We start from the raw sequence: 26,350 nt of genomic DNA, 5'->3' as shown, positions 1-26,350 counted from the left end.
CCTGTGGAGTTTAGTCCAACGGTAGTTATTTCTGTAAATCCACCATGGCTACTCCCGTCTCCAGTAGTTGATCTAGAAGTGTTGGAGAGACTACAGAAAGATAGGGAGGGTGTTGATCCAGCTGATTTCTTTAAGAGACGTCTGGAAACTGTGTATCAGGATTTTGTGGCCATTTACACAGATGGTTCAAAAGATCCAAGGACAGGACGTACTGGGTCAGCATTTGTAGTGCAGGAATGTGGGGTGGAAGTCAGGAAACGTATTACAGATCATCTGTCTGTATATACGGCGGAGCTGATGGCCATACAGTTGGCCTTGCAGTGGGTGGAGGAAGTTAAGCCAGACAGAGTAGTTATTTGCTCTGATTCATGTGCAGTGTTAATGAGTCTCCAGTCCTTTAGCTCACGTAGCAGACAATACCTGATTTATGAGGTGCTACAAACCTATGGCAGGATTAAACAGATGGGTATTCCGATAAGATTTACTTGGGTCCCAGCCCATGTGGGGGTGGAGGGGAAAGAGGCGGTAGATGAACAGGCTAAACAAGCACTTAGTAGTGGGGATGTTGATGTTGAAGTGTCAATGAGCAAGGCATAGGCAAATGTGATATATACAGTGATGGTGAAGAGATGGCAGGAGCAGTGGAATAGAAATAATAAGGGAAGGCATTTATTTCAAGTACAGAGGAAAGTTGGGGAGGGGAGGATGGCAGTAAGGGACAGAAGAGAGGAGGCTATTTTTACAAGATTAAGGGTGAGACACAGCCAGTTGAATAAGACATTAAACGTGATAGGAAAGCATCCATCAGGAAAGTGTGATTATTGTCAGGAAATAGAGACTGTGGAGCATGTATTGCTACAGTGTGGGCAGTATCAGAGGGAAAGAGAGAGGATGAGATTTAGTATGAGGGAGAAGGGGATACAGGAAATTAGATTAAAGAGTATATTGAGTAGAGCGTCATTAGATATAGTCTCAAATGTTTTGTTATCTTTTTAAGAGAAACGGGGTTGGCAGGTAGGATTTAGTTTATCCCGGTCTCTGGCCCACACTCCAGTACGGTAGGTGGCAGTAATGCATCATAACGTTGGATGCCAACCGCCGATAAACCCCACTGAAGAAGAAGAAGAAGAATACTTCCTATTTTCATTCTCCAGACCAAACACCATTGGCGAAACACACGATCAGTACACTGCGAGACTTTGGTGAGCTATAAAATAAGTTTACATTCTGTGTTGTAACTCATAACAAAGGAACTCAAAAGTTTCATGACATTTTAAATATTGTCTCTTAAAAAGTGGTCGTTGTTGATGTCGACAGGAAATATAAAGTTTTCTACTGCTCTGGCTAGTCTAGCAATAATGTCAGTTGCTAATGATTAACCACAAACTGTACGAATAATTGCACTAGTTGTTGGACATTTGATTCACCGTTTATTCCGGCATAAGTCTGAACAAACAAACTAATAAATCAAGCGCTGTTGGTGACCATGGTTGAATCAGGTGTTTTAGTGCATGGGCTGGAACAAAACCCTGCACACCCTTTGGGTCTTTCAGGATTGTAGAACACACTGACATAACATCATCCATCTTATTTTGAACAGGTTGACCATGCAGCTGTTTGTGCGTGCTCAGACTCTCCACACCTTTGAGGTGTCTGGGTTAGAAACTGTCGCCCACATCAAGGTAAAGTATAGCACTACTTTCCCTTGGTCTGCCAACGTTTTTGGTTTAAAAGTTAATTGATGACCATGAAAGGTTTACCGCATTCAGCTCTTTGTTCTCTTCCCTTCTCCACAAGGCTCATATTGAGGCATTGGAGGGACTCTCCTGTGATGACCAGGTGGTTATGCTGTGTGGGGAACCCCTACAGGACGATGCTGTGATTGGCCAGTCGGCACTGGAGTTCAGCACTGTCGAGGTTACCCCCCGACTGTTGGGAGGCAAGTGATCAATAATTAAACATTCTTGAACATTACTGTAAATATGTGAAATTATTAAGGTCTGAGACATTTGTTTCTGTACCATTATTTGAAAAGATTATTTGGAGGGGCTTGCTTTGATTAATCATTTCCATTTCCTCTTCCTATCCCAGGCAAAGTCCATGGCTCCTTGGCCAGAGCGGGGAAAGTCAGGGGACAGACTCCCAAGGTGGGCTTGTGTGTTTAATATAAATTAAATGAACTACTCAAATTAATGTGGCATATTCAGCATTACTTGCTCTTCTGGCAAGTTTGCTTTGCCTGTAGTGTGCACGTCAAGACGTCACACCTCTGACCCTTTGTTTATAACCATTCTCACAGGTGGACAAGCAGGAGAAGAAGAAAAAGAAGACAGGTAGGGCTAAAAGGAGGATCCAATATAACAGGCGCTTTGTGAATGTGGTACCAACATTTGGCAAGAAGAAGGGACCCAATGCCAACTCATAAAACTATTTGCCCAAAGCCTTGTGTCTGCTGTCTCATCACAGTTCAACATTGACATGACCATTCACGCAAGTTCTGTCATTTGTGATTACATTTGTCATTGGGCTGATGGTCACTGTGATGAAATACAATAAAACTCGGTGAGGAAAGAGTGGTACTCTGCACTAATTTGATGGTTCCATTACATTGGGTGAATTGAGCAGTTGAATGATTGGCTGTCTTTCTGATGGTTAAGAAGCAGATGAAATGGACTCGAGGGCTGCGTTTAGAGGCAGCCCAATTCTGATATTTTTTCCACTAATTGGTCTTTTGAAAAAATCAGAATTGGGCTGCCTGTTTAAATACAGCTAAGGTGGCATGAACACAAGGTAGTTCAAGATGTATTAGTCGTATGTTCAGGATACGCATGGTATACATCATCCAACGAAATGCTTACTTGCACAAGGTAGGTCCAAGTGCACGTTCTCAATTTATTTAATGTATTATAGACAAGTCACACTGACAGATGATATGAGAATAGTCTTTGGCATGTTCTCATCCAGTATGCCAAGATCACTATCTGCCAAAGTGATCTTGGATATGACCATGGCTTATACTTCAGCAGCTTCAAATAATTCCATCTGACAGAGCATCTTCACGTCTTCCTGTGTGATTTCCCCACAGGGTCAGCTATGACCACGATTCCCCAAGCAGCCAAACCTGAAACAGAAATATTGAGTTGACTGCACCTCAGAGGCCCTGCTAGAATACTTTGAATAGCGTCAACTCATATAGCGTTTGAAAGCTATCCATGTAGGGAAGCCTTTGATTTCACCTGCTCAGTAATGTTGGATCAGTTGCTGTCACTACAATGCAGGAGATACATTTAGACATGCTGCCCGTCATAAATCACAATACTCACTTGCTGCAAACGCGATTTGTGCGACAGTTCCTATTGAGGTTGTCCCACCTTGCCGCATTACTTTTCGGGCGGCTAGGAAGACATATCCAGCTCCTAACAGCAGACCTCCACCTGAAAGAATCCGACAACTCCAGCAGCTCCCAAACATTTGACCCGCTGCGGGTGATACTGAGCCCTGTGGTGCGGGCACGGACTCTGGTGTTGACATTGCCAAAAATCTATGGATTTATGCTAACTAGCTAGTTAGCTGTGCTCGATGTGATGATAACAACCAAGCAGTTTACTTGACAAATTACTATAATTGCTTATTAAAACGTACATCCGACAGTTAAAAATGTGATCCCGATCCCCGTTACGACCACTGAGGTATGAAAAGAACGATTACGACTGCATGTGTTGTGCATGAATCTGACCGCAACCTTCAACATCAGATTAAATTAATGACGTCCTTTTCTCATGCCGGAAATGGGTGCAACCGGTAAAAGGGTCCCCAACACCGGTCCGCCGCCATGTGACAACATCATTATATTCATGATCATATAAACTACATTATCATTTAAAAACGTTACTCTGTCCATGAAATCGAATTGATCTTACAAAATGTAATAACAGAAGATATCCAATATAAAAAACTAGGCAGGATTGTGTTGTTTACATTTTATTAGCCATACAGTGTTGTGACCATCACAACAAGCGCTTTCGGCTAGCCAATACTGTTAATTAATTATATACAACAACAATATTCTTGTAGTAAATATGCTTTGTTCCAATGTAACAGAGCATGTGCAAGTTGTGAAGTCTGGGAATCATTGCCTCTTATTTTCAACAATTTCTCATTCAGTGAAACAAAGCACTTAACGACCCTTAAACTCATTCATACTCAACATAAATGCGAACATAATCTTGTCTCTTTAGAGGAGGTGGTGAAGCTCAAGTCTACTGGTGTGTCATCTGTCATTGTATGGTCTCTTCCCCTTCACTTTCAAATCAATGTGAAGACAAAGGTCGTGTTCCCCTGCTCAGACATTGCTGACGCATGTCAGATCTGGATAGTTTTTCTTACGTATCAGCTAATCACATCATATGTTATAGCAATCTGGTGCCCGACGGCAAAGTTGATGACGTGGCACGCAACCATTGGTTGATGAATGTGACGTCTGAGCAGGGGAACACGACCAGCATGTGAGCATGACTATTTCTGGGATCTCATAGGGCCCAATCCTCTCGCAATGTTGTCATCGGTCTCTGCAGCTTCCTTCAGCACCTGCATCATGAGGGCATTCCTCTTCCTTGTCTCCTCCATTCTCAGTGGGTTAGCCTCCGGTAGATTCTGATGGTCAAATTGGAAAAAGGCTGATAATGCACACACAAACAAAAAAATATATATTGTAAAGTGGTTGTCCCACTGGCTATCATAAGGTGAATGCACCAATTTGTAAGTCTTCCTTGTCTCCTCCATTCTCAGTGGGTTAGCCTCCGGTAGATTCTGATGGTCAAATTGGAAAAAGGCTGATAATGCACACACAAACAAAAAAATATATATTGTAAAGTGGTTGTCCCACTGGCTATCATAAGGTGAATGCACCAATTTGTAAGTCGCTCTGGATAAGAGCGTCTGCTAAATGACGAAAATGTAATGTAAATGTAATAATGCAACATGTATTCTTTCACAGAAGTTGACACCAAAACAAAGCAGGGTATAATGTTCTTGAAGACTGTCTGCTCTGCTGGTTCTTATTCCTTTCCCCTTTTGATCAGTTGGCTGACTGATTTACACATCACGTCTCATAGATGGTATAAATATGACCAGGAAACCATCAGGAGGCCTGTTTCAGTGGGAGGTAATTGCAGATGGTTGCAGATAGAAATTAAATATATAGAACAGACATGATTCCATGTTCCAATCCACATGACACATTTCTATCTGCACTTTCTCTTATGTCTCTGGTGAGTGTTAGTGACAGACTATGCCATTCTATGGCTGGTCAATTCCAGTGGTTCCCAAATCTTTTTCTCTCAGGCCTCCCTTCCATCATTTTGCAAGTTTAAAGCTTATTTCCTGCAATTCTACACATTTTGCCATGTCTTATGTGTGTTCATGTGATATCCCAGTGATTCAAACATTACAACAAAATCAATGGGCTAAAAAACCTAGCAAAAAAAACCTAGTTGACATGGGCTAGTTGATCTGGACATTTCTGACAAGTTATAAATAGCTCTCCAAGGTCTGCAATGACTGACATGAGAGGAAAACTGCTGATGTACTACCCAATTTCGAAATTGTTCTTACACCGACCCCTCGCACCCCCCAGTTTGGGAACTACTTAAGCACCACTAGGAGGAAAACCTAAGTGGGCAAAGAGAGACAACCATAGCGTCATGTCCCTATCTATATCCGATAGGTGAAACTACTGGCAAGCCATTTTCCATTTGCAAAAACAAAATGTAATGCACAAATCATACACATTTGATTAAAAGGTCAAGCAGTCCTTTGCTCGGTTTAAAAAGTCAGTGCTGTGCAAGTCAAGTACTTTGATAGCAGCCTACCTTGAGCATTTCCCTCTTCCTTTCCTCTCCTGGGGTAATCACTGACCACATTCCATATCCAATGCCAACCACACCGACAAACCCAGTAGATATCAGGACAGTGCGTAGACCACTCATTATGTTAGGCTAGTTGGTATCCTCCTTGGAAGACGAATTGAGAGTATGTTTTTGATTAGCAATCCACTGTTATGTTTTTGTTGTGACTGTTAGCTAGTAAGTTCATTAAGAGGTGCTCAATGTCCGCTGACAGGCATATGCAGTGCATTATGGGATAGCCTACCCTTATAAAACATTTTTTTAGGTGAGTTATGTGATGTCATGTCAAACCACGTTTTTCTTTTTTAATTCAAGAAGTGGACCATATTTCTGTTTGTGTTGACCAATATTTTAATGTAAATGTAAGACGGTGCATTATTAACAACATTTTGTAAATGCGTAGGGACCACTGACGATAAGCTTAATTGTGCAGTTTTCACTCAAAACCAGCAGGTGTCAGTCAAGTAGCGTCTTCCTTGCCAAATACAGTACTGTTCGGTTCACTTTCTCTTCAGAAAATCAGCTGTGTCGCTGTGTGCACATTGGCAGAAAGTGTGTGTGTGTGTGTGCATGTGTGAGTCATAGTGTGTGGGGGTGTATTGAGTGTTGATAAGTGCTGATAATATGCATTCATCAGTGTCAGGTAGGGTGGAAAGAGAAAGCATTGTTAAGGTTCAGTGCCAGCTAATGTAACTTGCTAAAAATATATAATGGAACTCGCAGTTCTACTGTGATATTATGCACTAAAATGGACACCTAACTCTTCAGGAGTGTGTGACATTGTGAGCAATTATCATTTTCAAAAAAAAAATCACCTCCCTGAAACATTTTTTTGTACTGTTTAAAGGTGCATCACTGATAATAAAATATGTCTACCATTTTATATACAATTTAACAATATAAGATATATAATATCTTACCGAATCTGCTATTTTCTTGATTGTGTAAAATATATTTAATATCTTCTTAAATGTTATTAGAAGTACATGTTGCTGTAAGTGAGGCAATGTGCTTTATTGCTTTCTAAGAGACATCGTTTTTTCCTCCAAGTTTTTTAGACTCAGTACTTTGTACTTTGTCTTTCATTTCCTAAATATCTCTTAGCCATATGCATACTGTAACACTCTGACCCTTTAGAACTATGTGTAACATTTTGCACAAAATACATAACAGCACATTACATTTTCCCCCTCACTATTTTTCCCTCCCTCCCTTCCTCCTTGATAGCTGAGTCAATAATAAGACTTTTAACTCCCCCACCCCCACCCCATCCCATCCTCCATCCCACCCCCACCCCATCCCATCCTCCATCCCACCCCCACACCCCACACCCCACCCTCATATCATCTTCCATTCCTTTCCTCTCTGATTGCAACAGTAACGCTTGCGAATGCCAGTTTCCGTTGCCATGACACCCGTGTTTCCCGAAGGTGCTATGTGCACAAGAGTCAACATCCATGTGTACATTATTTGTCTGATTACGGTTTAAATCCTGTACCACTCTGTTTGCATGTTTAGTTTTGTCCTAGTACATTTTTGTCTGAGTGTATTCTAGTATTCTTGAATATTAATGCATGTGTGTTTGTGAATAGCTCAGAAACAGAACCGGTAGCATTCTTCACACCAACATGTAGTCCCCTTTCCCCAGCTGTTTCAGTGTTATATTTCACAGCAGCAAACAGATGAGACTGAGAGAGAGGACAGACATGCCTATTGTTGTTTACTGCTGTATGTTTGCTATAATCTGAGACACATACAACCTGTTCATTGATGGATCTGGGCTCTCTTCAGTTTGCATTTTTGGGTACAAATGGGAAGCAGTGGTGTGTTTGTGCATGCGTGTGTGTGTGTGTTAGAGAGAGAGAAGGTGGGAGGGAATACATTATGTGTTCATTTGCCTAATGTACCTCTATTGACATATTAGTGAGCATGTGCCTTTTACTGTGACATTTTGTAGAAAATAAGCCCCAGTGAAGAAGTCTTGCTTCTTCAGTTGCATGTTGCAGATTTGGTTGCAGATTGGGGAAATCTATTTGCGAGTTAGCCATAGCATTTACCACTGATAAAAAAGTGATGATATGCAGATGTTATGCATAGGCTGCGTTGCTTATTCAGGGAACCAAGCTTGTCTCCAGACATATTGACTCACTGGGAACATACTACATGACACACATACAGTACATATTCAGTTTACTGAGTCTGGTATCAACCAGTTCAGTCCATTCATCTCAGACATGCATTGCTCATAGATTACATGTAACCTGCATATTTAAACTAGGCTGTCGCATCGTGACAGATCCTCAACTGACACAGCCCAAATGGAGAGTATTTAATGCCCTCATTTGTCTTTGCAGTCCATGGCCAGTTGTTTAATAAGCCCATCCAGACTCCCCTGTCTCTCTCACCCAGCTATCTCCACATCACCCTCTTTTTTCTAACCCCCAGTAATTCATCCCCCTTTCCTCTATCCACTTCCCCATCTCTCCTTCCCTTCCAGTTAAGGTCTTTTCTTATTTCTGGCCAGGTATAACTATCAGAAATCTTCTCTAATGTATCATTCATATCTCCCCCCAATTGCCTCCCACTTTCTCTCTGACTACTCCTGTGTAATTAATTCCAAATATAGGTGATGGGTTCACTTATAGAAACCCAATAATTGAGCAAATTGTTAATCAGCCTCTTTGCCAACTGTACATCAATCGGCGTTACATACAACCAATGACTTTTACTATTCCCTGTATGTGTGGACACTATGTCTGAGTCATAACATTGGCTGATGTCTTGCTTTGCTTACACTTTATAAGGAGGTGAGTAGAGTATATGCACCAAGTAGAAATCCTAGTGTATTTTAATTTGTGTGTATGTGTGTTTGTGTGAGTTTGTGCGTGCGTCTGCGTACGTGCATGTGTGTGTGCACGTATGTGTGTGTGTGAGAAAGAGAGGGAGAGAATGTGTGCTTTTGCATATGCTGTACTTTATGTTTCAAACTTATCAATTGTAACCTGTTTCCATGGCAACATCTCTCTTGAGGCAGAGAGGAGGGAGAGAGTGCAGGGACGGAGTTGAGAAAATTATTATTATGGACGGGGGCGGGGGGGGCAAAAAGGAAGAGCCCTAGAATGAATGAAAGATATGGTATGGACTGTCAAGTATCTGAGAGAGGGGAGGGAGGGAGAGAGAGAGAGAGAGGGCATTTATGTGTGTCACGTTGTATAATGATTAGAAGACAGGCGCAGGAATACGTATTAGGGGTATTATTACTCCACCCAACACCAACACGTATATATATACACAGGGGATGTAACCCAAACAAAGAGCAAGGTGTAACCTCTACACAATACACGGGACGAGACCCGTAAACAACCAGAGCACAATACACGGTACTCACGAGACCAACGGACATGGGTCAATAAGGAACAGAGGGCACATATATACACATACTAATCAGGGGGAATGGGAACCAGGTGTGCGTAATGAGACAAGACAGTCTGGGGTTGGTGGTAATGATCCATGTCAGTGACGCCTAGAAAGCCGGTGACATAGACCTCCGGAACTGGTGAATGGATTGAGCAGCAGTACTGGGGGGGTCCGTGACAATGTGCATGCTTACATAAACGTGTGGTGTGTATATAATATGACATGTGTGTTGTGTGTTGTGTGTTGTGTGTGTGTGTGTGTGTGTGTGCGTACGTGTATTTGTGTGTGTGTTTGTGTTTGTGGGTTTATGTGAGTAATGTAGAGAGATGGTTTGCTGTGCATCTGAGTTGAATAAGGATAAGTGATGATAATGTATTTGCTGTATCATGCATCTACCTATACTTCAGTGCTGCCATGTGTGTAAAGCCTATTTTGGATTTGATTCTGAGTTTTGAGTGAGAGCAAGAGAGTGAGGCAGAGACCGGGTGAGTCAATAGGAATCTAACACAATTATGTTGCCATGGTGACACCGTATAATGAGATGCAGTCTATGTCAGGTTGCCTGTCTCTACCTCTCCCCCCTCCAACTCTCCCTCACCCACTCACCCACTCTCCCCTCCAACCCCCCATAATTAACACACTCACTTCCTCCATCATACTTGCTCTCTTGTAGATCTACAATCCTGAGCTCTTGTTTATTGTATTCTCATGGTGTATGCCCAGCACCCTAAGAATATATTGGAATAGAGACATAGCAAAGGTATGACCTTCAGAATACTTCCCCCTTTTGACCTTCCAATGTTCTTTTGATCACCTGTTACTTACAGCTATTGAGACAGATCCGTCACCTCCCAATCATGCATTGAATTGATTTCATTTGCATTTTTAACTATGAACACCCAGTGCACCACAACTGGACTAATGAATCCAATTCTTAACAAAATAGGCTTTTGAATGGTATGTTCAAGAAAATATAGATTTAGACAAGAGAAAACACAGTAGTTGAACTACATAATATTTGAACACATTGCTATTTTATTAGAATATGTGAATTGCTGTTTGTGAACTGTATATCATATTGTATTCTAATGAATACAAACTAACGCACCAACAAATATAGCATACAGTGATGAGAGATGTCTAGAAGACAGGTACAAATAGTTATTCTTAAATATATATTCATTCATTCATTCTGATCAACTGCATTATTACATTCATTGATGGTCAACCAGGGGCCCCATGTAGCTCAGTTAGTAGAGCATGACGCTTGCAACGCCAGGGTTGTGGGTTCGATTCCCACAGGGGGCCAGTATGAAAATGTATGCACTAACTGTAAGTCGCTCTGGATAAGAGCGAATGCTAAATGACTAAAAATAAAAAAATAAAAAATAAAAACTAGCTATATTTCCCCTCCTCTGTGACCCGCCATTTTGTGCTTTAGCAATTGTCTGTGATTGACTCACATTGTTGGCAGGGGTTGAGGAGTTGTTGTCCTGTTTTTTAGAGTTTTAGAGGGAACTGTCATGATACAGTGCCTTGCAAAAGTATTCATCCCCCTTGGCGTTTTTCCTATTTTGTTGCATTACAATCTGTAATTTTAAATGATTTTTATTTGGATTTCATGTAATGGAGATACACAAAATAGTCAAAATTGGTGAAGTGAAATTCAAAAAATAACTTGTTTCAAAAAATTCTAAAAAATAAATAATGGAAAAGTGGTGCGTGCATATGTATTCACCCCCTTTGCTATGAAGCCCCTAAATAAGATCTGGTGCAACCAATTACCTTCAGAAGTCACATAATTAGTTAAATAAAGTCCACCTGTGTGCAATCTAAGTGTCACATGATCTGTCACATGATCTCAGTATATATACACCTGTTCTGAAAGGCCCTAGAGTCTGCAACACCACTAAGCAAGGGGCACCACCAAGCAAGCAGCACCATGAAGACCAAGGAGCTCTCCAAACAGGTCAGGGACAAAGTTGTGAAGAAGTACAGATCAGAGTTGGGTTATAAAATAATATCAGAAACTTTGAAAATCCCACAGAGCACCATTAAATCCATTATTAAAAAATAGAAAGAATATAGCACCACAACAAACCTGCCAAGAGAGGGCCGCCCACCAAAACTCACGGACCAGGCAAGGAGGGCATTAATCAGAGAGGCAACAAAGAGACCAAAGATAACCCTGAAGGAGCTGCAAAGCTCCACAGCGGAGATTGGATTATCTGTCTATAGGACCACTTTAAGCCGTACATTCCACAGAGCTGGGCTTTACGGAAGAGTGGCCAGAAAAAAGCCATTGCTTCAAGAAAAAAATAAGTAAACACGTTTGGTGTTTGCCAAAAGGCATGTGGGAGACTCCCCAAATATATGGAAGAAGGTACTCTGGTCAGATGAGACTAAAATTGAGCTTTTTGGCCATCAAGGAAAACGCTATGTCTGGCGCAAACCAAACACCTCTCATCACCCGGGAAACCTGTTTCAGTCTTCCAGAGATTTGAGACTGGGACAGAGGTTCATCTTCCAACAGGACAATGACCCTAAGCATACTGCTAAAGCAACACTTGAGTGGTTTAAGGGGAAACATTTAAATGTCTTGGAAGGGCCTAGTCAAAGCCCAGACCTCAATCCAATTGAGAATCTGTGGTATGACTTAAAGATTGCTGTATACCAGTTGAACCCATCCAACTTGAAGGAGCTGGAGCAGTTTTGCCTTGAAGAATGGGAAAAAATCCCAGTGGCTAGATGTGCCAAGCTTATAGAGACATACCCCAGGAGACTTGCAGCTGTAATTGCTGCAAAAGGTGGCTCTACAAAGTATTGACTTTGGGGGGGGTGAATAGTTATGCACGCTCAAGTTTTCTGTTTTTTTGTCTTATTTCTTGTATGTTTCACAATAAAAAATATTTTGCATCTTCAAAGTGGTAGGCATGTTGTGTAAATCAAATGATACAAACCCCCCAAAAATCAATTTTAATTCCAGGTTGTAGGGCAACAAAATAGGAAAAATGCCAAGGGGGTGAATACTTTCGCAAGCCACTGTAAACATACTGTATGTGTCTTGGCACAAGAAACCTAGCTGAACAATATTGACACGTTACTAAAATGTGAGTGACTCCATTATAATGCAGGGCTCTGTGTGTGTTCAGATGCCAATGTGAACCCTATCAGAACTGTTGTAAACAATTAATTACTACAATTATGGTCAGTTTATAATAAATAATCACACAGTTTACATGTATTTTTCAAGTTCCAGTATTACCCATTTCTCTAATGATTTTAACATCACACAGACCGATCATTATCAATTATCTACACATAGCGCTATGGATTCCTGACGATGAGGGCAGCACCAGCTAAGTCACGGCTTTGAAATGAACCAAAAACTAAAGTGTCCGACAATATTCACTGTGACACCTATGAGTGAAAACAGTTACAGTATGTAAGTCCCACCATAATGTTCTATGTGAGACGCTTTTCTGCGCTTGACACAGTCATCATTGCAACCCTATCAACATCATCATCTTTAGCAGCCTTATCAGTTACTTGTGTCACACAGTATTAGTCCACAGAGGAAATACGATCCCATGTACAGTAATCACTCCTAGCTATTGCTTTTCTTGAATGAGATTTCTAGAATCTAGAATCACTGAGCACAGAGCTTGGAATGTCCAGGTGAAATCATCCCTTCCAGGCTAGAACAGAACAGACAAACACAGAATACTTAAACACCCAAGTACCATCTCAGCCAGAGCTAAAACATCCCCTTCAAGCCTGAATAATTGTTTGTTGGAAAGAAATCCGCCTGTTTGCCCTGGGCAGGAACGGGGGCTGGGAGATAGTGCTTTGATTGGGATGGACCTAGACTCAAACATTGCTCCAGGGTGTCCGCGATCCTTCGCAGAATCTTATGCCCATTGTATCGTAATCAAAACAGTGTTACAGCTTGTTATTTCTCCACTAGGCTTGCTCCATTGGTTCATGTTGTGTTCATATGTTCAGTTCATATTATGTGTTTGTGTTGTTGACTTCATAAACTACATAAATTAGATATTTGTGAATAACACAATTGCTATCACTCTAGATCAAAATAGTAGAATTGAATGGTGTATTTATCTGCTTAAACAACTAGCTATTCATATCCTCAGAATATGATCTACCACAACTACTGAATTATTGAACTAATAAATAATAACCAAATTAGGAGAATAACTAAATACGTGTTTATTTTCTAAAATGATGAGGTTTATTGGGATGGAAGGATATTGATGTATGAATCTGCAACATCTACACTAGGACTTAGGCAACACAAAGTTGATAAATTCACAGTTGAGTGACAGTATCACTAAGAATAGCAGAGGAGACCCGCAGCCCTTAAGACGTGATGTGGTCAGATCAAGGCATCCCGTACACTGGCTAAGATGTGTTCTCTCTTTCTCTTCATTATTTCAGTGGCTCCTCTCTGTCTGCTCCTCCTCTTCTATATGTCTTGGCAGTGTCTGAGCAGGCTCAACAAAGTCTCTTTGCTTTGCCTAATTTCCTCACAATGTCCTCCGATGTTCGTCCCTCCATCCAAAGATTTGAGGAGAGCAAAACATGGTCTGTGATGGAGTAATGGGTGGTGAGAAAGAAGGGTGAGTGACATCACCCAGTCTTAGTCTTGCATGCACTTTCTCTTTTACTGTCTTTAAATCTCCTCTTTGTTGCTTTGTCTTCTATTCTGTGTTTAGAAACTCACCAAGGCATAGACCATACTGTCAAGGACAGAGAGAGGCGGAAAAGAGGAAAGAAGGACAGCAATGTTAGAAGGAATGTGATGTTGCCAAGCAATAACATGTCCCCTGTCACTCTTTTCTTTAGGTCTGAGTGACAGCAGTTATTGTGCAGTAAGTTATTGTGCAGTACAGATCACCATTCACCAATGAACCGGCCGGACTGATAATAAATAGCTTGATTAATATGACCTCACCTGTAATATGACCTCACCTGTACAGGTAGTAGAAGAAGGAGAGCAGGTAGAAGCCCAGTTTACACCAGGACTCCTTCTGACAGTAGTTCAGGATGTCTGCATTCATCACACTGACAGGGTCATACATGACCTCTGACCCATCTGCCGGCCGATGGAAAAACCTGACGAGAGTGAGAGAGCATTCTTACAACAGAAACAACTAAAAAGCATCCTGCTTGAGAGAGTGCTGGGAGTTGGTTGTGTCGTGTTGTGTCGCGTTGTGTTGGGTCGTGTTGTCCGTGTTGTGTCGTATTGTGTCGTGTTGTGTTGTGTTGTGTCATGTTGTTCGTGTTGTGTCGTATTGTGTCGTGTTGTGTCGTGTTGTTTGTGTTGTGTTGTGTTGTGTCATGTTGTTCGTGTTGTGTTGTGTTGTGCCGTTCGTGTTGTGTTGTGTTGTTCATGGTGTGTTGTGTCGTGTTGTTCGTGTTGTGTTGTGTCGTCTTGTGTCGTCTTGTGTCGTGTTGTGTACCTCCAGAGATGGTAGAAGAGCAGGGGGATGTTTAGGCCCAGGGTGACCCACTCCCCAGCACACATGAACATCAGGCAGAAAAGCCCATGGATGGAGTACTCTGGCACCACCAGCTAGAAATGAAACAGACAAATATGGTGCACACCACACAAATGCAAAAGCTTTGAAAAAGCTGCAATTTTCATATGGAATGAGAGTCGCAGGGATCAGTTATGATTTTCATAAAAGCCTGCTGGCCTCCAGGTGTTCCCTCCTTCAATCTCCCCTATTTGGCTCTACAGCTTGCCCATTAACACTGACAGAGAAAATGAGGGAGTGGTGGCAGTATAGAAAGCCAGGTAATTATATAGTGTGTGTGTGTGTGTGTGTGTGTGTGTGTGTGTGTGTGTCCTACAGGCAGGAGGGGAAGATATGAATCAATCCGTCTCAGTCCTGTAAATAGATGCGTAGATCCTCTCTCCCACAAGGTGTGTAGTGTTTGTGTGTGTGTGTGTATGCCTGGGAGCAACTTACTGACCTTCCGCAGCAAGTTGCATATTCTTTCAATATTCAGAATTCTTTCCCTCTGAAAAGTGAACAGAGACAAAGGAGAGTCAGATATGGAGAGTCAGATATGGAGAGTCAGATATGAAGAGTCAGATATGGAGAGTCAGAAATGGAGAGTCAGATATGGATAGTCAAATATGGAGAGTCAAATATGGAGAGTCAAATATGGAGAGTCAGATATGGAGAGTCAGATACAGAATGTTCTTGTGTAGCTATATGAAAGGAAGGAACCCCCAGCAAAGATATCACTGGCAAAATAGAAGGTACGTTACATTGAGTAAATGCTTCAAACATGATAAATAAATAGATCAAACATGATAAATAAACCATTCAAAAAGGTTTTTCTATTTGACTAAGTGTCCATGGTCTATGTCTGTCTGTCTGTCTGTCTGTCTGTCTGTCTGTCTGTCTGTCTGTCTGTCTGTCTGTCTGTCTGTCTGTCTGTCTGTCTGTCTGTCTACAGTGCTCTACTCTTCACAGCTGAGTGGCCATGACTGTAGGTGGGCACATAGAACTGGGTCACACTTCACATAACTCCACTCCCTTTCATAAGGCAGGGGGCCTTACCGCTCTGGTGGGGTTGCTCTGATCGATTGGGTTCTTGAAGTCTGTGCACAGCTCGTCAAACGCAATAATCTAAAAACACATGTACAAGTATATGGTTAAACTTTCTGTCATTTGCATTGGATATAGCTAAATTAATATTGAACGTAAATGGATCGTGTGTTCTTTCACATCCACAATGTGTTATTCTCATTAAATTCCAATCATATCCCTTTTAGCCTCTTTTCACAAGATTTCTTATCATCTTAAAGAGGCAATCTGAAGTTTCTACATCCATTTTTGGACTTATAAATTAATGATATGTACCCATTGATTCTTGAAGAATATAATGTATAATGCCTCATGAGCTTAGTTCAACTGTCCTACCCCTTCAGAACCCAAAATATACGCTTGTTTTACTCCAATGTTTGTAAACAAAGTAAATGTAAACCAACACTATATAGCCTCAAAACATAGTTAAAGCTATAATTTTGGTCAGTCCTTGCATCCATAGCTCTGTTTTTGAATTTGAGAGTGGCTACATTTCTCCAGCCCCATCCCTCAGCTTTTTACCGAACGAGGGGCAGGGAGTTCGCTTTGTTATTGTTTCAACTGCTGATTGCCGCTTTAAGTTTGCCATTCCCATACCTCCATTCATCCTTTTATATCTTTCAAATCCTTAGTCTTTCTCTGTTTCTCTCTGTTTCTTAGATCTCCATCTAAGAATCCTTCCCTGTGACATCCATCTTTCCCTTTCAGAGACCAATCTAACTCTCCACATCTGTCTTTTACTCTCAACAACACCATTCCCCCTTATATAGATCTACATCATTCGCTCTTCTCGGTCCGTGCTATCCGGAATCCTTGGAACGCCCCTACCCTCCATTGAAGTTGAAATGTAAAATGGTTAAGGTAAGCGTTAGGGTTAAGTAAGGGTTATGGTTAGGCTAGGGGTTAAGGTTAGGGTTTAGGGTTTAGGGTAGGGACGTCCCAAGGATTCCAGATAGCACTAACCCCCTATTCTCTGTTTCACGCTCCTCTTTGTAGTAAACAGATGCAGTTTCCATAGTGATCTGATGAGCCCCTTAGCGGGCACCATGGTTACTATAGAAGTGAACAAGCCGTCTCATTGGTTGAAAGCCACACAGAGATGGGGGGGGCGCGAACCATGGATGGAGGCAGATGGGGGTAAGGGGTGGAACAAAATGATAGTTTGATAAGCATTCTCAATAACATGGTTTGTTGCTGACACATACATACACTTTCTCCCACAGACACAGACACTCTCTCCTTTTCCCTTCCTCTTCTCTCCCACAGACACAGACACATACTCACACATTGACTGACTCACATGCAGCGCAGTCTCACCCGCTAGTCAATTTAGTAGTCAATACTTTAGTCATTTCAAACCAGTCTTTTGTAATGATCTGATAATGGTGTGTTGAATTTCAAATGAACAATGTCTCCCTAGACAGAAGGCTATAGGTGAGAGAGATGGGCTCTGGCCTTTGTGCAGTCTGTGTCTGAGGCTTTAGACATGTAGAATACTGATTGTGCAGAGGTCTCCAGTGACGCCTGTACAAATTCCTATCATAATTCTGCGGTCAGTAGGCTGGTCCTTATGATGAGGGTTGCATTAATGCACATATCTCTCTCTCTCCATCTAATTGTCTCCCCATTCCTACACAAATTTAAATTTCACTATCTCATATTAATAGTAAACTTCCAGTTTGTGGTGCCATACATGCGCTTATTATAACAACAGAGAGTGAGAGATAGAGAGAGAGAGACACTTACAGTACTGAAATGAATAAAATAAATAGTGAGTCACAGATGGGCACGTGGGCACACATTCACACCAACCAATGGCTAGACGACAGTTAGCGTTAAGTAGTCTTCACCCAGAATTATAGGTATTTCTTAGAGTCTTCCTTAGTGTCTGGCCTTGAGTTACAGATCAACCACTTCTTTATTTCAGGTATGAGTCACAAAGCTGAAACATGGTTTAACTGCCATCACCCAGAGTTTCTAAACATGGTTAAGGTGAGTGAGTGTGTGTGAGCTCAGCTCACCTGCCAGATGACGAAGAAGATGAGTGCGGCACACAACACCAAGGTGAGCATGTAGCAGAAGGCCGCGAAGGTGAATGCCATGGCTGTGTCAGCCAGCCTGACAACGAGTTGGGTCGAGAGAGGGGATTTCCCCTCCTCTCTCTCTCTATTGATGAGTATCCCTCCTTCCTCAGGAGGTTATTGTCTGTTCTTCCCCTCCCTCCCCTTGACTCTCTGACTCCCCTCACTCTCACGTTGTATTGAGAGCCCGTATTGTCCAGGTGAGGAGCTGAAGTTCTGTATTGGAAGAAAAAATCCCTGCTACACTCTCCAGTCTATCAGCTGTGGTCTCTCTATTTCTGCTTATCTAGGTTGTACAATTGTTCCTTCTTCTTGAGTTCCTCTTTCCTTTTCATGAGTCTGGGCAAAATATTTTCTTCTCTGTCACACATACAATTTGTAAAGCGGTCGACGGGCACAGTTGTTCATGGAGAACAGCTACAGCTGAGTATTGCTCTCTCCTCTGGTCCCAGCCTCCTCTGATTCTGACAGACAGGGGGTTTTGTGCACTTTACATGTCTGTCCCCTCCCCCTTCCAGTAACATCCACTTTGCACAATATCCCCACACCTTGCTCACAGTGACACAGCTAGTAAGTGACTCCCTGACACACTGGACTGCATGTAAAGGAAAGAGATGAATGATTATTGTGAGGTGAGAGACGGTATGGCTTGTGGTTATTATAGCAGTAGTTTGCAGTGTTATGGCTTATTATTATTATTATTATTATTCAGTTGCTTAGAAAAAAATCATGATGGCACATATTTCAAGAACAATATAATTGTTAGCGCACATCTGTAATAGGCAAATGTATTTACATTTTAACTATAAACATTTATAGTTGTAAATGGTATTATTCAAAATACATTGTTTTTGGTATATTCTGATATTTCAATGTTTTTAAACGGAGCAGATATGCTGTCAAGAAAGAGAGGACTGTTTTGTAGGCATATAATAATTGTCCACTAATGTAAAGAGAAAGGATATTGCTTTTCATACAATAACAGCAATTCATACATGTGCCCCATAAATATTCTTACAATGACAGTTATTAGTGATCATTTATAATAACAAAATGAGCAAAGATCACTAGCTTACAATCAAATGATCAATTTGATAATAATAGCTTGCAATGATTTGATAAATGGTGCTGTAATGTATAGAGTAGAATATAAACAAACAGCAATATGATAGAATACTTAGGCACTCCACACTGATGAACGATGTATCAGGAGAATGATCATCTGTGATGATGACGATGGATATTTTGATTGATCTTAACATTGATCAGAGTGTACCTGTGTTTGGTGGTAGATGCATCTATCACTGAATATCCAACTCCTTCCTCTTCCCACTCTGTCTCTGTCAATTTGGGTCGACACCATGTCAGAATTCTCTGCCTTGCCTTTCTCTATCTATCTCAGTCGCGTCCATCTGATTTCTTCACGCATATGCTTTTCAGTGCTCACTTGCAGGGTGGAAAAACAACATTTAGAGAATCAACAATATTTAGATGTTAAGAATTGTTTTTTCTTATTTTGGTACAAGTCTTTTTCTCAAGAAAGGAAAAACATATCCACAGCCCTTAGAAGTCTCTAAGTTAATTAATTCCCCTCTTTCTCTTGTCCCCCTCCCTCATCTTTCGCTTTTCTCTCTCCAAAGCTCCCCCTTATGTTTTCTCTTCTCTTTCTCTAAAACAGACCAAGAAACACTCTCCCTCATGTTCTGTCCTCCTCAGTCTCTTCTTCTTCTCTCTCTCAGACGGTCTGATTAAGCAATATTTGGATCACCCTAGAATATACCGGCCAAGTGCATTTAACAGTCTCTCTCTCCCTCTCTCTCTCTCTCTCTCTCTCTCTCTCTCTCTCTCTCTCTCTCTCTCTCTCTCTCTCTCTCTCGCTCTCGCTCTCGCTCTCTCCCTTTCTCTCTCGGTCCCTCTCTCCCTGGCTTTGATCCGTTGCCGTACTCCCTTGTTCCCCAGAGATGGTTGAGGGGGCAGGGGAAGCTCCAAATCAATAAATTTTTTGTCGGCTTCCCTTGTTTGTCTCTATCTACCCCTCCCTCTGCTCCCTTTTTCTCTCTCTCTCTATCGCTCTCGCTCTCTCTCTCTCTCTCTCTCTCTCTCTCTCTCTCTCTCTCTCTCTCTCTCTTTCTCTCTCTCTTTCTCTCTCTCTTTCTCTCTCTCTCTCTCTCTCTCTCTCTCTCTCTCTTTGTATCTCCCTCTTCCCCTCTCATTGTGTCATGATGCTGTGTCTCCTGTTCTTCTGTAATTTCCAGAAAGGTGAAAAGGCTCTCTCTCTTTTCTTTTAAGTATAGGATTCTTTCTCTTAATTTCTTTCCCTCCCCTTCTCTGTTCTCTCTAAGCTACCTCTCTCTTTCTGTGGTCCTGCTGTTTTCACTCTCATCCCTTTCTCCCCTGCTATTGCCAGTCTCTCTGGCCCTCTTCTTCTCTTGGGAGGATTTCCACAACTTTTTAATTCCCACAGTTCTTTAGCTTTTGATATTAAAGTGCCAATGCTGTTTTCCCCTAATCCCTCTCCCTGTCCCCTCTTTTGTCACCCACTAAATCCATCCCAATAGCTCATCTCTGGTAAATCCCCCAGGGTGACCTGAAGTCCCATTTTCTCTCCTCTGACTGATTAATCACCTTCTTCTCTGCCTGTCCCCTGCTCTACCTCACTCCTGAGTGCCCCTCTAATGATTACAAACTTGAACATTTGATAAACATCAATAGCATCTGAAAAAACTCATACAACAAGGGTATGAAACAAAAACACCATTTTGAAAATGATTTCAATTAATGTTACATAATGTAAAAACAATAGCAAAATGAATGTGTTCTCCTGTGGTGTCTTGTGGGTTGGTTATGTGTATGGCCCTTATCTATCAGTCTGACTGATGCTGTAAATATTATACTTTGTGTGCAATAGTGGCTGTGGATTTAGGATAGATACACTAATGTAAAATGTAAAGCTCAAGAGCACCATCTCCTGGAAATTGTATATAAGAACATTTTGGTCGGAACAGAAGTTCGGTGACTAGTGTATCACTACGGAGGACAATTTGGACACACCATAACGTGTTAGAATTTTTGTTTTGTTTTCTTGACAATCTTTTAGTTATTTTTCATGGCAGACAAAAGTCAAGTGTGTTCAGTATGGGTGGGATCGGAAACAGGGATATTAAAAGGTAAAAATTATGTATCTCAGTAAACTTAGCCATGTTGTCCTTGTTTGTTAGAGCTAGCTAGCCACCCCACGTGTTTGTTAGCTAGCTGTATCTAGCTTGACAGGACTTTTCCCCAATGCGACACAGATTGCTTTGGGAATGATGACCATCAGGATATTTAAATGTCTATCACTTACTCTGTCTGTCTGTTTCATTAGGAGTGAGCCTATCCAAAAAACAGGCTTTCAACTTCTGTGAGATGAGCTGCCTGAGCAGGGACCAGGAAGTCTGTGTCCTGGGCTGGGGAGATCAACATGAGACTGAGGTGTGTGTGTGGGGGCTCTAGAGAGTTTTGTTTATTTTTTGTGTTGGCTAAGAGTGCACATAGGTCTGAATGTTGGCATCATGAGTGGTGTGCCATTGTGTTATTTACCTGAGTGTGTGTTTGTTCTAGGTGCTGGTGGGGTCTGTGAATGGCACAGTGAAGACGTTTAGCACAGAGAAGGGTATCTTCACTGAGACCAGACAGTGTGGGGAGAGCACCCAGGGCAGGTTCACAGGACTTGCCGTCACAGACAGGTATAGTCATGTAGATGAAAACATGCTCATAATAACACCACACAGGAGTTCTTGTTCATGCACACTGTCATTACACACCAGCAGCTCAGGGGTCATGTGTTGAGGATACTGGGGTGTATTCATTAGTCGCAGGTCGTAGTAAAACGTTTGGGCTGTTTCAACGTTTTGTAACAAACTATTTACTCTAAACAGAAAACGTTTTGCAACTAAAACTATTTTCTATTGGACAAATCCTGCTAGGTCCCTTCCCGTTTCGTTCCGTTTGCTTCTGTTTGGTTCCTACAGTAAACTGTTTCCATTGCAAAACGTTTTGCAACAAGCCAAATGTTTTGCAACATTCTGAGACTAATGAATACACCCCTGATGTTGACACTGGACTACTCACTCCCTGTGTGTCTCTGCAGTGCTCTGATCACATGTGTGGAGACGGGACTGCTGAGGGTCTGGAAGGAGGGCAGCACAGACACAGTGAGTCACTTTGCCAGAATACCACTCAGGCCCCCTAGGGGTTGTTACATTGCTGATGGATACTAGATACTTATTAATGAATAAGGTTCACTGTCTGCCTTTTTGTGCACTGCCAGTTCCTTGAACATAACCCCTGTCCCTATATCCAGGTTGAGATAAATGCTGGGACGAATGTTTGTCGGATGCGTCAGAATCCCTCGCAGCGCAACCAAGTGGCCACAGGAGGGAAGGAGAACGGCCTGAAGGTCTGGGATCTGGAGAGGCCTGAAACACCCATCTTCACCTCCAAGAATGTAAGAGTAACAACTACATGTCAAGGAATTACAGTGGGATTGTCTACATAGTATGTTATTATTTTTAGGTGATGTTGCATTAACACAGTGATGTTGCAGGTGCGTAATGACTGGCTGGACTTGCGAGTGCCAGAGTGGGTCAGAGACATGGCCTTCATCCCAGACTCCGACAAGATCGTCACCTGCACAGGCCACCACCAGGTCTGTCTGAATGTCTGCCTCTTCCTGTACAAGCCCTGCTCTTAGACTGGGTCTGCTGGTCTTCTCAGCCACTGACCCAGACCTGGCGCACAATACTCAAATGATACATTCAGCAGCAGTTTGGTCAGTAGTGTGAAAATGGACTCTTAAAGGTTTTAAAAGTCCCTTTTAAGATTTTAATTAATATTGATCAAGTTCAGGTACCAGGATGAATGACTTCGATCATTGCTACATAAGCAAACAAGTAAACATCACATCTCTTTGCCTCCTATATCTAATGACGTAACAAAAGCCATCTATTTTTACTCATCTGTTTGTTCTCTCTCTGTTAGGTGCGAGTGTATGACCCAGCCTCTCCCCAGAGGCGTCCGGTTCTGGAGGCTCAGTTTGGGGAGTACCCCCTCACAGCCCTCTCCCTCCCTTCCAACCAAGACAGTGTTGTAGTGGGCAACACGCATGGAGAACTCGCCATCTTAGATTTGCGTAAAGGTGAATGAGGCAGAGGATCATGTTAACTTGTTAAATGATTGTGCAGTTGCTTAGCGATCTGCTTCAGAACTTTTCCATGTCAGCCTCTATCTTTTTGTCCATGTATTTATTTGCCGTAATTGTCATTGTACTACATTAGAGAGGCATTTGCTAAATGTGCTCTTTGAAGCATCTGTTTAGCTTTATTGTTATGCCTGTAGCGATCATAATTATTATATTCTGATAGTCATGGAAAGAGGGAGCTTTTTTGTGTGTGCGAGTGCATGTTGCGTGAGAGCTTCTCTCCTTGACTACAGAGTGTGTTGGTTGTCTAACCCTCCCTCCTCCTCTCCTCCATCCGCTGCAGGTCTGGTGCGTGGGTGTTTGAAGGGGCTGGCAGGAGGGGTGCGGGGGCTGCAGTGCCACCCTTCTCTCCCTCTGGTGGCTTCCTGTGGTTTGGATCGTTTTCTGAGGGTACACAGCCTGGAGGACCGCTCCCTACAGCACAAGGTACACTAACACTCTCTTACACTCTTAGTACACTTGAAGTCAGCTACACAAACCGTCATTAGGGAAGCCTCCTACAATTGTTGTTTAGTACAGTTTTTAAAATAATTGTGTTCAGTTAAAGTTCAAGATGTTCTCTCTGTCTCCCTTGCAGGTGTATCTGAAATCACGACTCAACTGTGTGCTTCTGTCCAGCAGAGATCTAGAGGTAGGGGAGAATTTAAAGTGCTATGAATCAGACTTTATGAAGTACCATACTCATCGAGTTGACTTTCAATGCAATTTTTTTTACCAACACTAATATTTGTTGTGATATTACAGAGCTATTAGAGGATTTTCATCAAACCTACACATATGACACCTGACATGACACGTCGTGATGACATGACACCTGTGATGACCTGACATGAACCTGACATGACACCTGTCATGCATATATTTTCTCATTTATTATACACTACAGAAAATTGTTGATTTAACCATCTTTGTATCAAGTTGACATGATTGGTATATCAAACAACAAAATGTACTTTTGCTGTGAATATTTGTGAAAATGTGATATTGCTGCAACATTATACTGTCGTATGTTTACAGTCTCTCTCTGTCCTCCATTTCAGCTGAGCAGTTCAGCAGTAACCGGAGATGTGGAGGAAGTGAAAGAAGAGGGAGAACTGGATGAGGTGTGGGACACTATGGAGATGATCAAAGACAAGGCTAAGAAGAGAGCAACAGAGGAAGCCGTAGTTACAGCTGTAGAGAAGACTACGAAGAAAAGAAAAGTGGTAAAATGACTCCCAGTGGAGAGCTTAAGGAAAGGACTGTGCTCTCTATGAGAAACGCAGAAGCTCTAGAGGTCTGTTGCGGATGTACAGACTGTTTTCCTGTTGAGTCTACTGCAATAGCCATAGTTTTCCTATTAAAACTAAACTGGCTCTGGAGTTGTTTGCATGCCCTTCTATACCAACTTCCTTGAAATGTAGCTAATAAATATATTTATTATTTTGGCAACAACTCACAAAAAGAAAGTGTATTGAATGTACAATATCCCCAGTGCTATTACAATATCTCATATGAACTCTGAACATGATTGGTTCTTGTAAGTGTGTGACAGAGAGAGTGCAACATTTAAGTCATTTAGCAGACGCTCTTATCCAGAGCGACTTACAAATTGGAACAACCCTAATAAAAAGACTGGTGGTATCTGGTACCATTGGTTGGCTTGCTTCTGTTTTGGTGTCTGCTGGAATGGAGTAGAGGGTACTGATTAGGAAAATCACTCGGCATGATGGGTGTCTTTTAAAGGGGTGCTGAACTTCCTGATTTGACCTCGTTTTTTGGCTTGGTCATTAAGAAATGCAGTGGCCGTGACTGAAGCCAAACGAGTTGTCTTGGGGGTGTGGTTTAATGTGGGTGTCGTGTGTGTGTGTTCGTACATGTTGAGCGTTTGTACATTCAATCTGCCAAGAACATAGTTACAGTCACTCACCCTTCTAGTTAACTTGAGACAGTCTAACCAGGTCTTGTCTTGAAGTCGCCTAGGCTAGCTAATGCTAGCCAACTTCGCCAATTAGCTTCAGCCGCCTGGTGTGTGACCATGACAAACTTGGTTTGACATTGGATAGCCTGTCTCTGGGGGTAGTTGGGGACGGTCAATAAATTACACAATGTAAATGGGACAATGTTTTCATGTTGCACATATTTTAGTTGTCACATTAAATGGTTTAAATATTTGTATATTAATTTCTACAATTTATAGTTGGTTTGAGGTTTTTAAGTCTAAGAGCTATTGACATTTAAAAAATATTGTCCCATGAACATTGTGTAATTTACGGATGGTCCTTAATTAGCCCCATAGGTATATCGAATATCAAACCAAATAGACTACGGTACACTTAATTCTGTGACATACCATCTTTTCCTATCATCTTGCAAATCTCTGTTTTGGAAGAGACTGACTTTATGACCAAAATGATCGTATTTACACTGTAGTACATTTTTACACTAGAATAAATGTTTCTGACTCATATCAATTCCACATATGCCATTTTCAAAATGAGAAGTTGCTTTTTAGGGGCAGTCGCTCTTTAAAGCTGTGAAGTTAGCCCAGAAGTGTTTTATAATTTGTGTTTGTCAGTTTGAGTAAATATGTCTCTGTTAATTATTTAGATTTTAGACAACAGTGGTGTGTTCTGTGAAAATGTATGTTTGTAAGCCTAGGGGGTAAGGGTCTAATGAATGATTAGAGATAATTTCTACCTTATTCAAGAGATAGGCCCATCTTACATTTAGGGAATCAAGGTATAACAAACCTTGGTGTAACGACAAGTGTTGGTTGAATGGATTAGTTATAACCATGATTGCACACTCACTTGTGCAACCTATCACTGTGGTTGACAAAGTACATTTATTGCAATGTGAGTTTCATTAGGTTTTAATTCTTTAAATTGACCTGCATGTGACCTTGTGGGTGTATTGAAGACAGCACCACGTTTCTCTAGTTTCATGGAGAGCACTGTGTATCAGATAAGATACCTGTGTTTGGCTCTTTCTGAGACTGGACTCTGCACACAGACACACCCATTCCTTAACTCCCGATAAGATAAGACCAGTCCGAATAAAGAAGGAAACAATTGAAAAGAAAGACGAGTTTTCTCTTAATTTGTC

At 41.7% G+C, this 26,350-nt stretch overlaps 4 protein-coding genes across 9 annotated transcripts; 2 read left to right on the top strand and 2 right to left on the bottom strand.

The window, feature by feature from the left end:
- The first annotated feature begins 1,100 nt into the window (after window positions 1–1,100).
- Window positions 1,101–2,571, top strand: faub (FAU ubiquitin like and ribosomal protein S30 fusion b). The gene is made up of 5 exons (XM_041851185.1): window positions 1,101–1,202; window positions 1,601–1,682; window positions 1,798–1,939; window positions 2,092–2,147; window positions 2,300–2,571. Exons 2-5 carry the CDS (start codon window positions 1,608–1,610, stop codon window positions 2,423–2,425), a joined length of 399 nt encoding a protein of 132 aa, XP_041707119.1. The 5' UTR covers window positions 1,101–1,202; window positions 1,601–1,607; the 3' UTR covers window positions 2,426–2,571.
- A 1,394-nt stretch (window positions 2,572–3,965) lies between these two features.
- On the bottom strand, window positions 3,966–6,134 carry LOC121541212 (ubiquinol-cytochrome-c reductase complex assembly factor 3). 2 transcript variants are annotated; one of them, XM_041850183.2, is made up of 2 exons: window positions 5,871–6,134; window positions 3,966–4,653 (listed from the first exon to the last, which is right to left on the bottom strand). In XM_041850183.2, the coding sequence occupies exons 1-2, from the start codon at window positions 5,985–5,987 to the stop codon at window positions 4,516–4,518; spliced, it is 255 nt and encodes an 84-aa protein (XP_041706117.1). In that variant the 5' UTR covers window positions 5,988–6,134; the 3' UTR covers window positions 3,966–4,515. The 2 variants fall into 2 exon arrangements, 1 of the variants encoding a protein (XP_041706117.1); XR_005995728.1 differs by lacking the exon at window positions 3,966–4,653 and adding an exon at window positions 4,660–4,809 and having other exon boundaries at window positions 5,871–5,960.
- A 6,177-nt stretch (window positions 6,135–12,311) lies between these two features.
- On the bottom strand, window positions 12,312–20,023 carry LOC121541850 (protein cornichon homolog 2). Of its 4 annotated transcripts, none has more exons than XM_041851181.2 (7): window positions 19,301–20,023; window positions 15,917–15,985; window positions 15,321–15,368; window positions 14,804–14,916; window positions 14,313–14,456; window positions 14,065–14,080; window positions 12,312–13,927 (listed from the first exon to the last, which is right to left on the bottom strand). In XM_041851181.2, exons 1-7 carry the CDS (start codon window positions 19,385–19,387, stop codon window positions 13,868–13,870), a joined length of 537 nt encoding a protein of 178 aa, XP_041707115.1. In that variant the 5' UTR covers window positions 19,388–20,023; the 3' UTR covers window positions 12,312–13,867. The 4 variants fall into 4 exon arrangements, with proteins under 4 accessions (XP_041707115.1, XP_041707116.1, XP_041707118.1 ...); XM_041851182.1 differs by lacking the exon at window positions 19,301–20,023 and adding an exon at window positions 17,965–18,050; XM_041851184.2 differs by having other exon boundaries at window positions 12,312–14,080; window positions 14,296–14,456.
- Window positions 18,579–24,914, top strand: LOC121541849 (WD repeat-containing protein 74-like). 2 transcript variants are annotated; one of them, XM_041851179.2, is made up of 10 exons: window positions 18,579–18,656; window positions 21,389–21,495; window positions 21,625–21,749; window positions 22,154–22,217; window positions 22,367–22,510; window positions 22,610–22,711; window positions 23,044–23,200; window positions 23,547–23,689; window positions 23,841–23,894; window positions 24,304–24,914. In XM_041851179.2, exons 2-10 carry the CDS (start codon window positions 21,430–21,432, stop codon window positions 24,475–24,477), a joined length of 1,029 nt encoding a protein of 342 aa, XP_041707113.1. In that variant the 5' UTR covers window positions 18,579–18,656; window positions 21,389–21,429; the 3' UTR covers window positions 24,478–24,914. The 2 variants fall into 2 exon arrangements, with proteins under 2 accessions (XP_041707113.1, XP_041707112.1); XM_041851178.2 differs by lacking the exon at window positions 18,579–18,656 and adding an exon at window positions 21,044–21,191.
- Window positions 24,915–26,350: the final 1,436 nt, after the last annotated feature.

Source organism: Coregonus clupeaformis, chromosome 27, assembly GCF_020615455.1.
Source record: "Coregonus clupeaformis isolate EN_2021a chromosome 27, ASM2061545v1, whole genome shotgun sequence".
NCBI lineage: Eukaryota > Metazoa > Chordata > Actinopteri > Salmoniformes > Salmonidae > Coregonus > Coregonus clupeaformis.
Note: the sequence above shows the minus strand (reverse complement) of the source record. Positions and strands in the feature narration are given on the sequence as shown.

Coding starts and splice junctions, on each gene's coding strand:
- faub (XM_041851185.1), top strand. CDS start 1,608: ATGCAGCTGTTTGTGCGTGCTCAGACTCTCCACACCTTTGAGGTGTCT. Junction 1,940..2,091: donor TACCCCCCGACTGTTGGGAG/GCAAGTGATCAA, acceptor TTCCTATCCCAG/GCAAAGTCCATGGCTCCTTG. Junction 2,148..2,299: donor TCAGGGGACAGACTCCCAAG/GTGGGCTTGTGT, acceptor CCATTCTCACAG/GTGGACAAGCAGGAGAAGAA.
- LOC121541212 (XM_041850183.2), bottom strand. CDS start 5,987: ATGAGTGGTCTACGCACTGTCCTGATATCTACTGGGTTTGTCGGTGTG. Junction 4,654..5,870: donor GGAAGAGGGAAATGCTCAAG/GTAGGCTGCTAT, acceptor TTTGACCATCAG/AATCTACCGGAGGCTAACCC.
- LOC121541850 (XM_041851181.2), bottom strand. CDS start 19,387: ATGGTGTCGACCCAAATTGACAGAGACAGAGTGGGAAGAGGAAGGAGT. Junction 15,369..15,916: donor AGAGCAACCCCACCAGAGCG/GTAAGGCCCCCT, acceptor TTCACTTTTCAG/AGGGAAAGAATTCTGAATAT. Junction 14,917..15,320: donor TATGCAACTTGCTGCGGAAG/GTCAGTAAGTTG, acceptor TTTCATTTCTAG/CTGGTGGTGCCAGAGTACTC.
- LOC121541849 (XM_041851178.2), top strand. CDS start 21,131: ATGGCAGACAAAAGTCAAGTGTGTTCAGTATGGGTGGGATCGGAAACA. Junction 21,192..21,388: donor GGAAACAGGGATATTAAAAG/GTAAAAATTATG, acceptor CTGTTTCATTAG/GAGTGAGCCTATCCAAAAAA. Junction 21,496..21,624: donor GAGATCAACATGAGACTGAG/GTGTGTGTGTGG, acceptor TGTTTGTTCTAG/GTGCTGGTGGGGTCTGTGAA.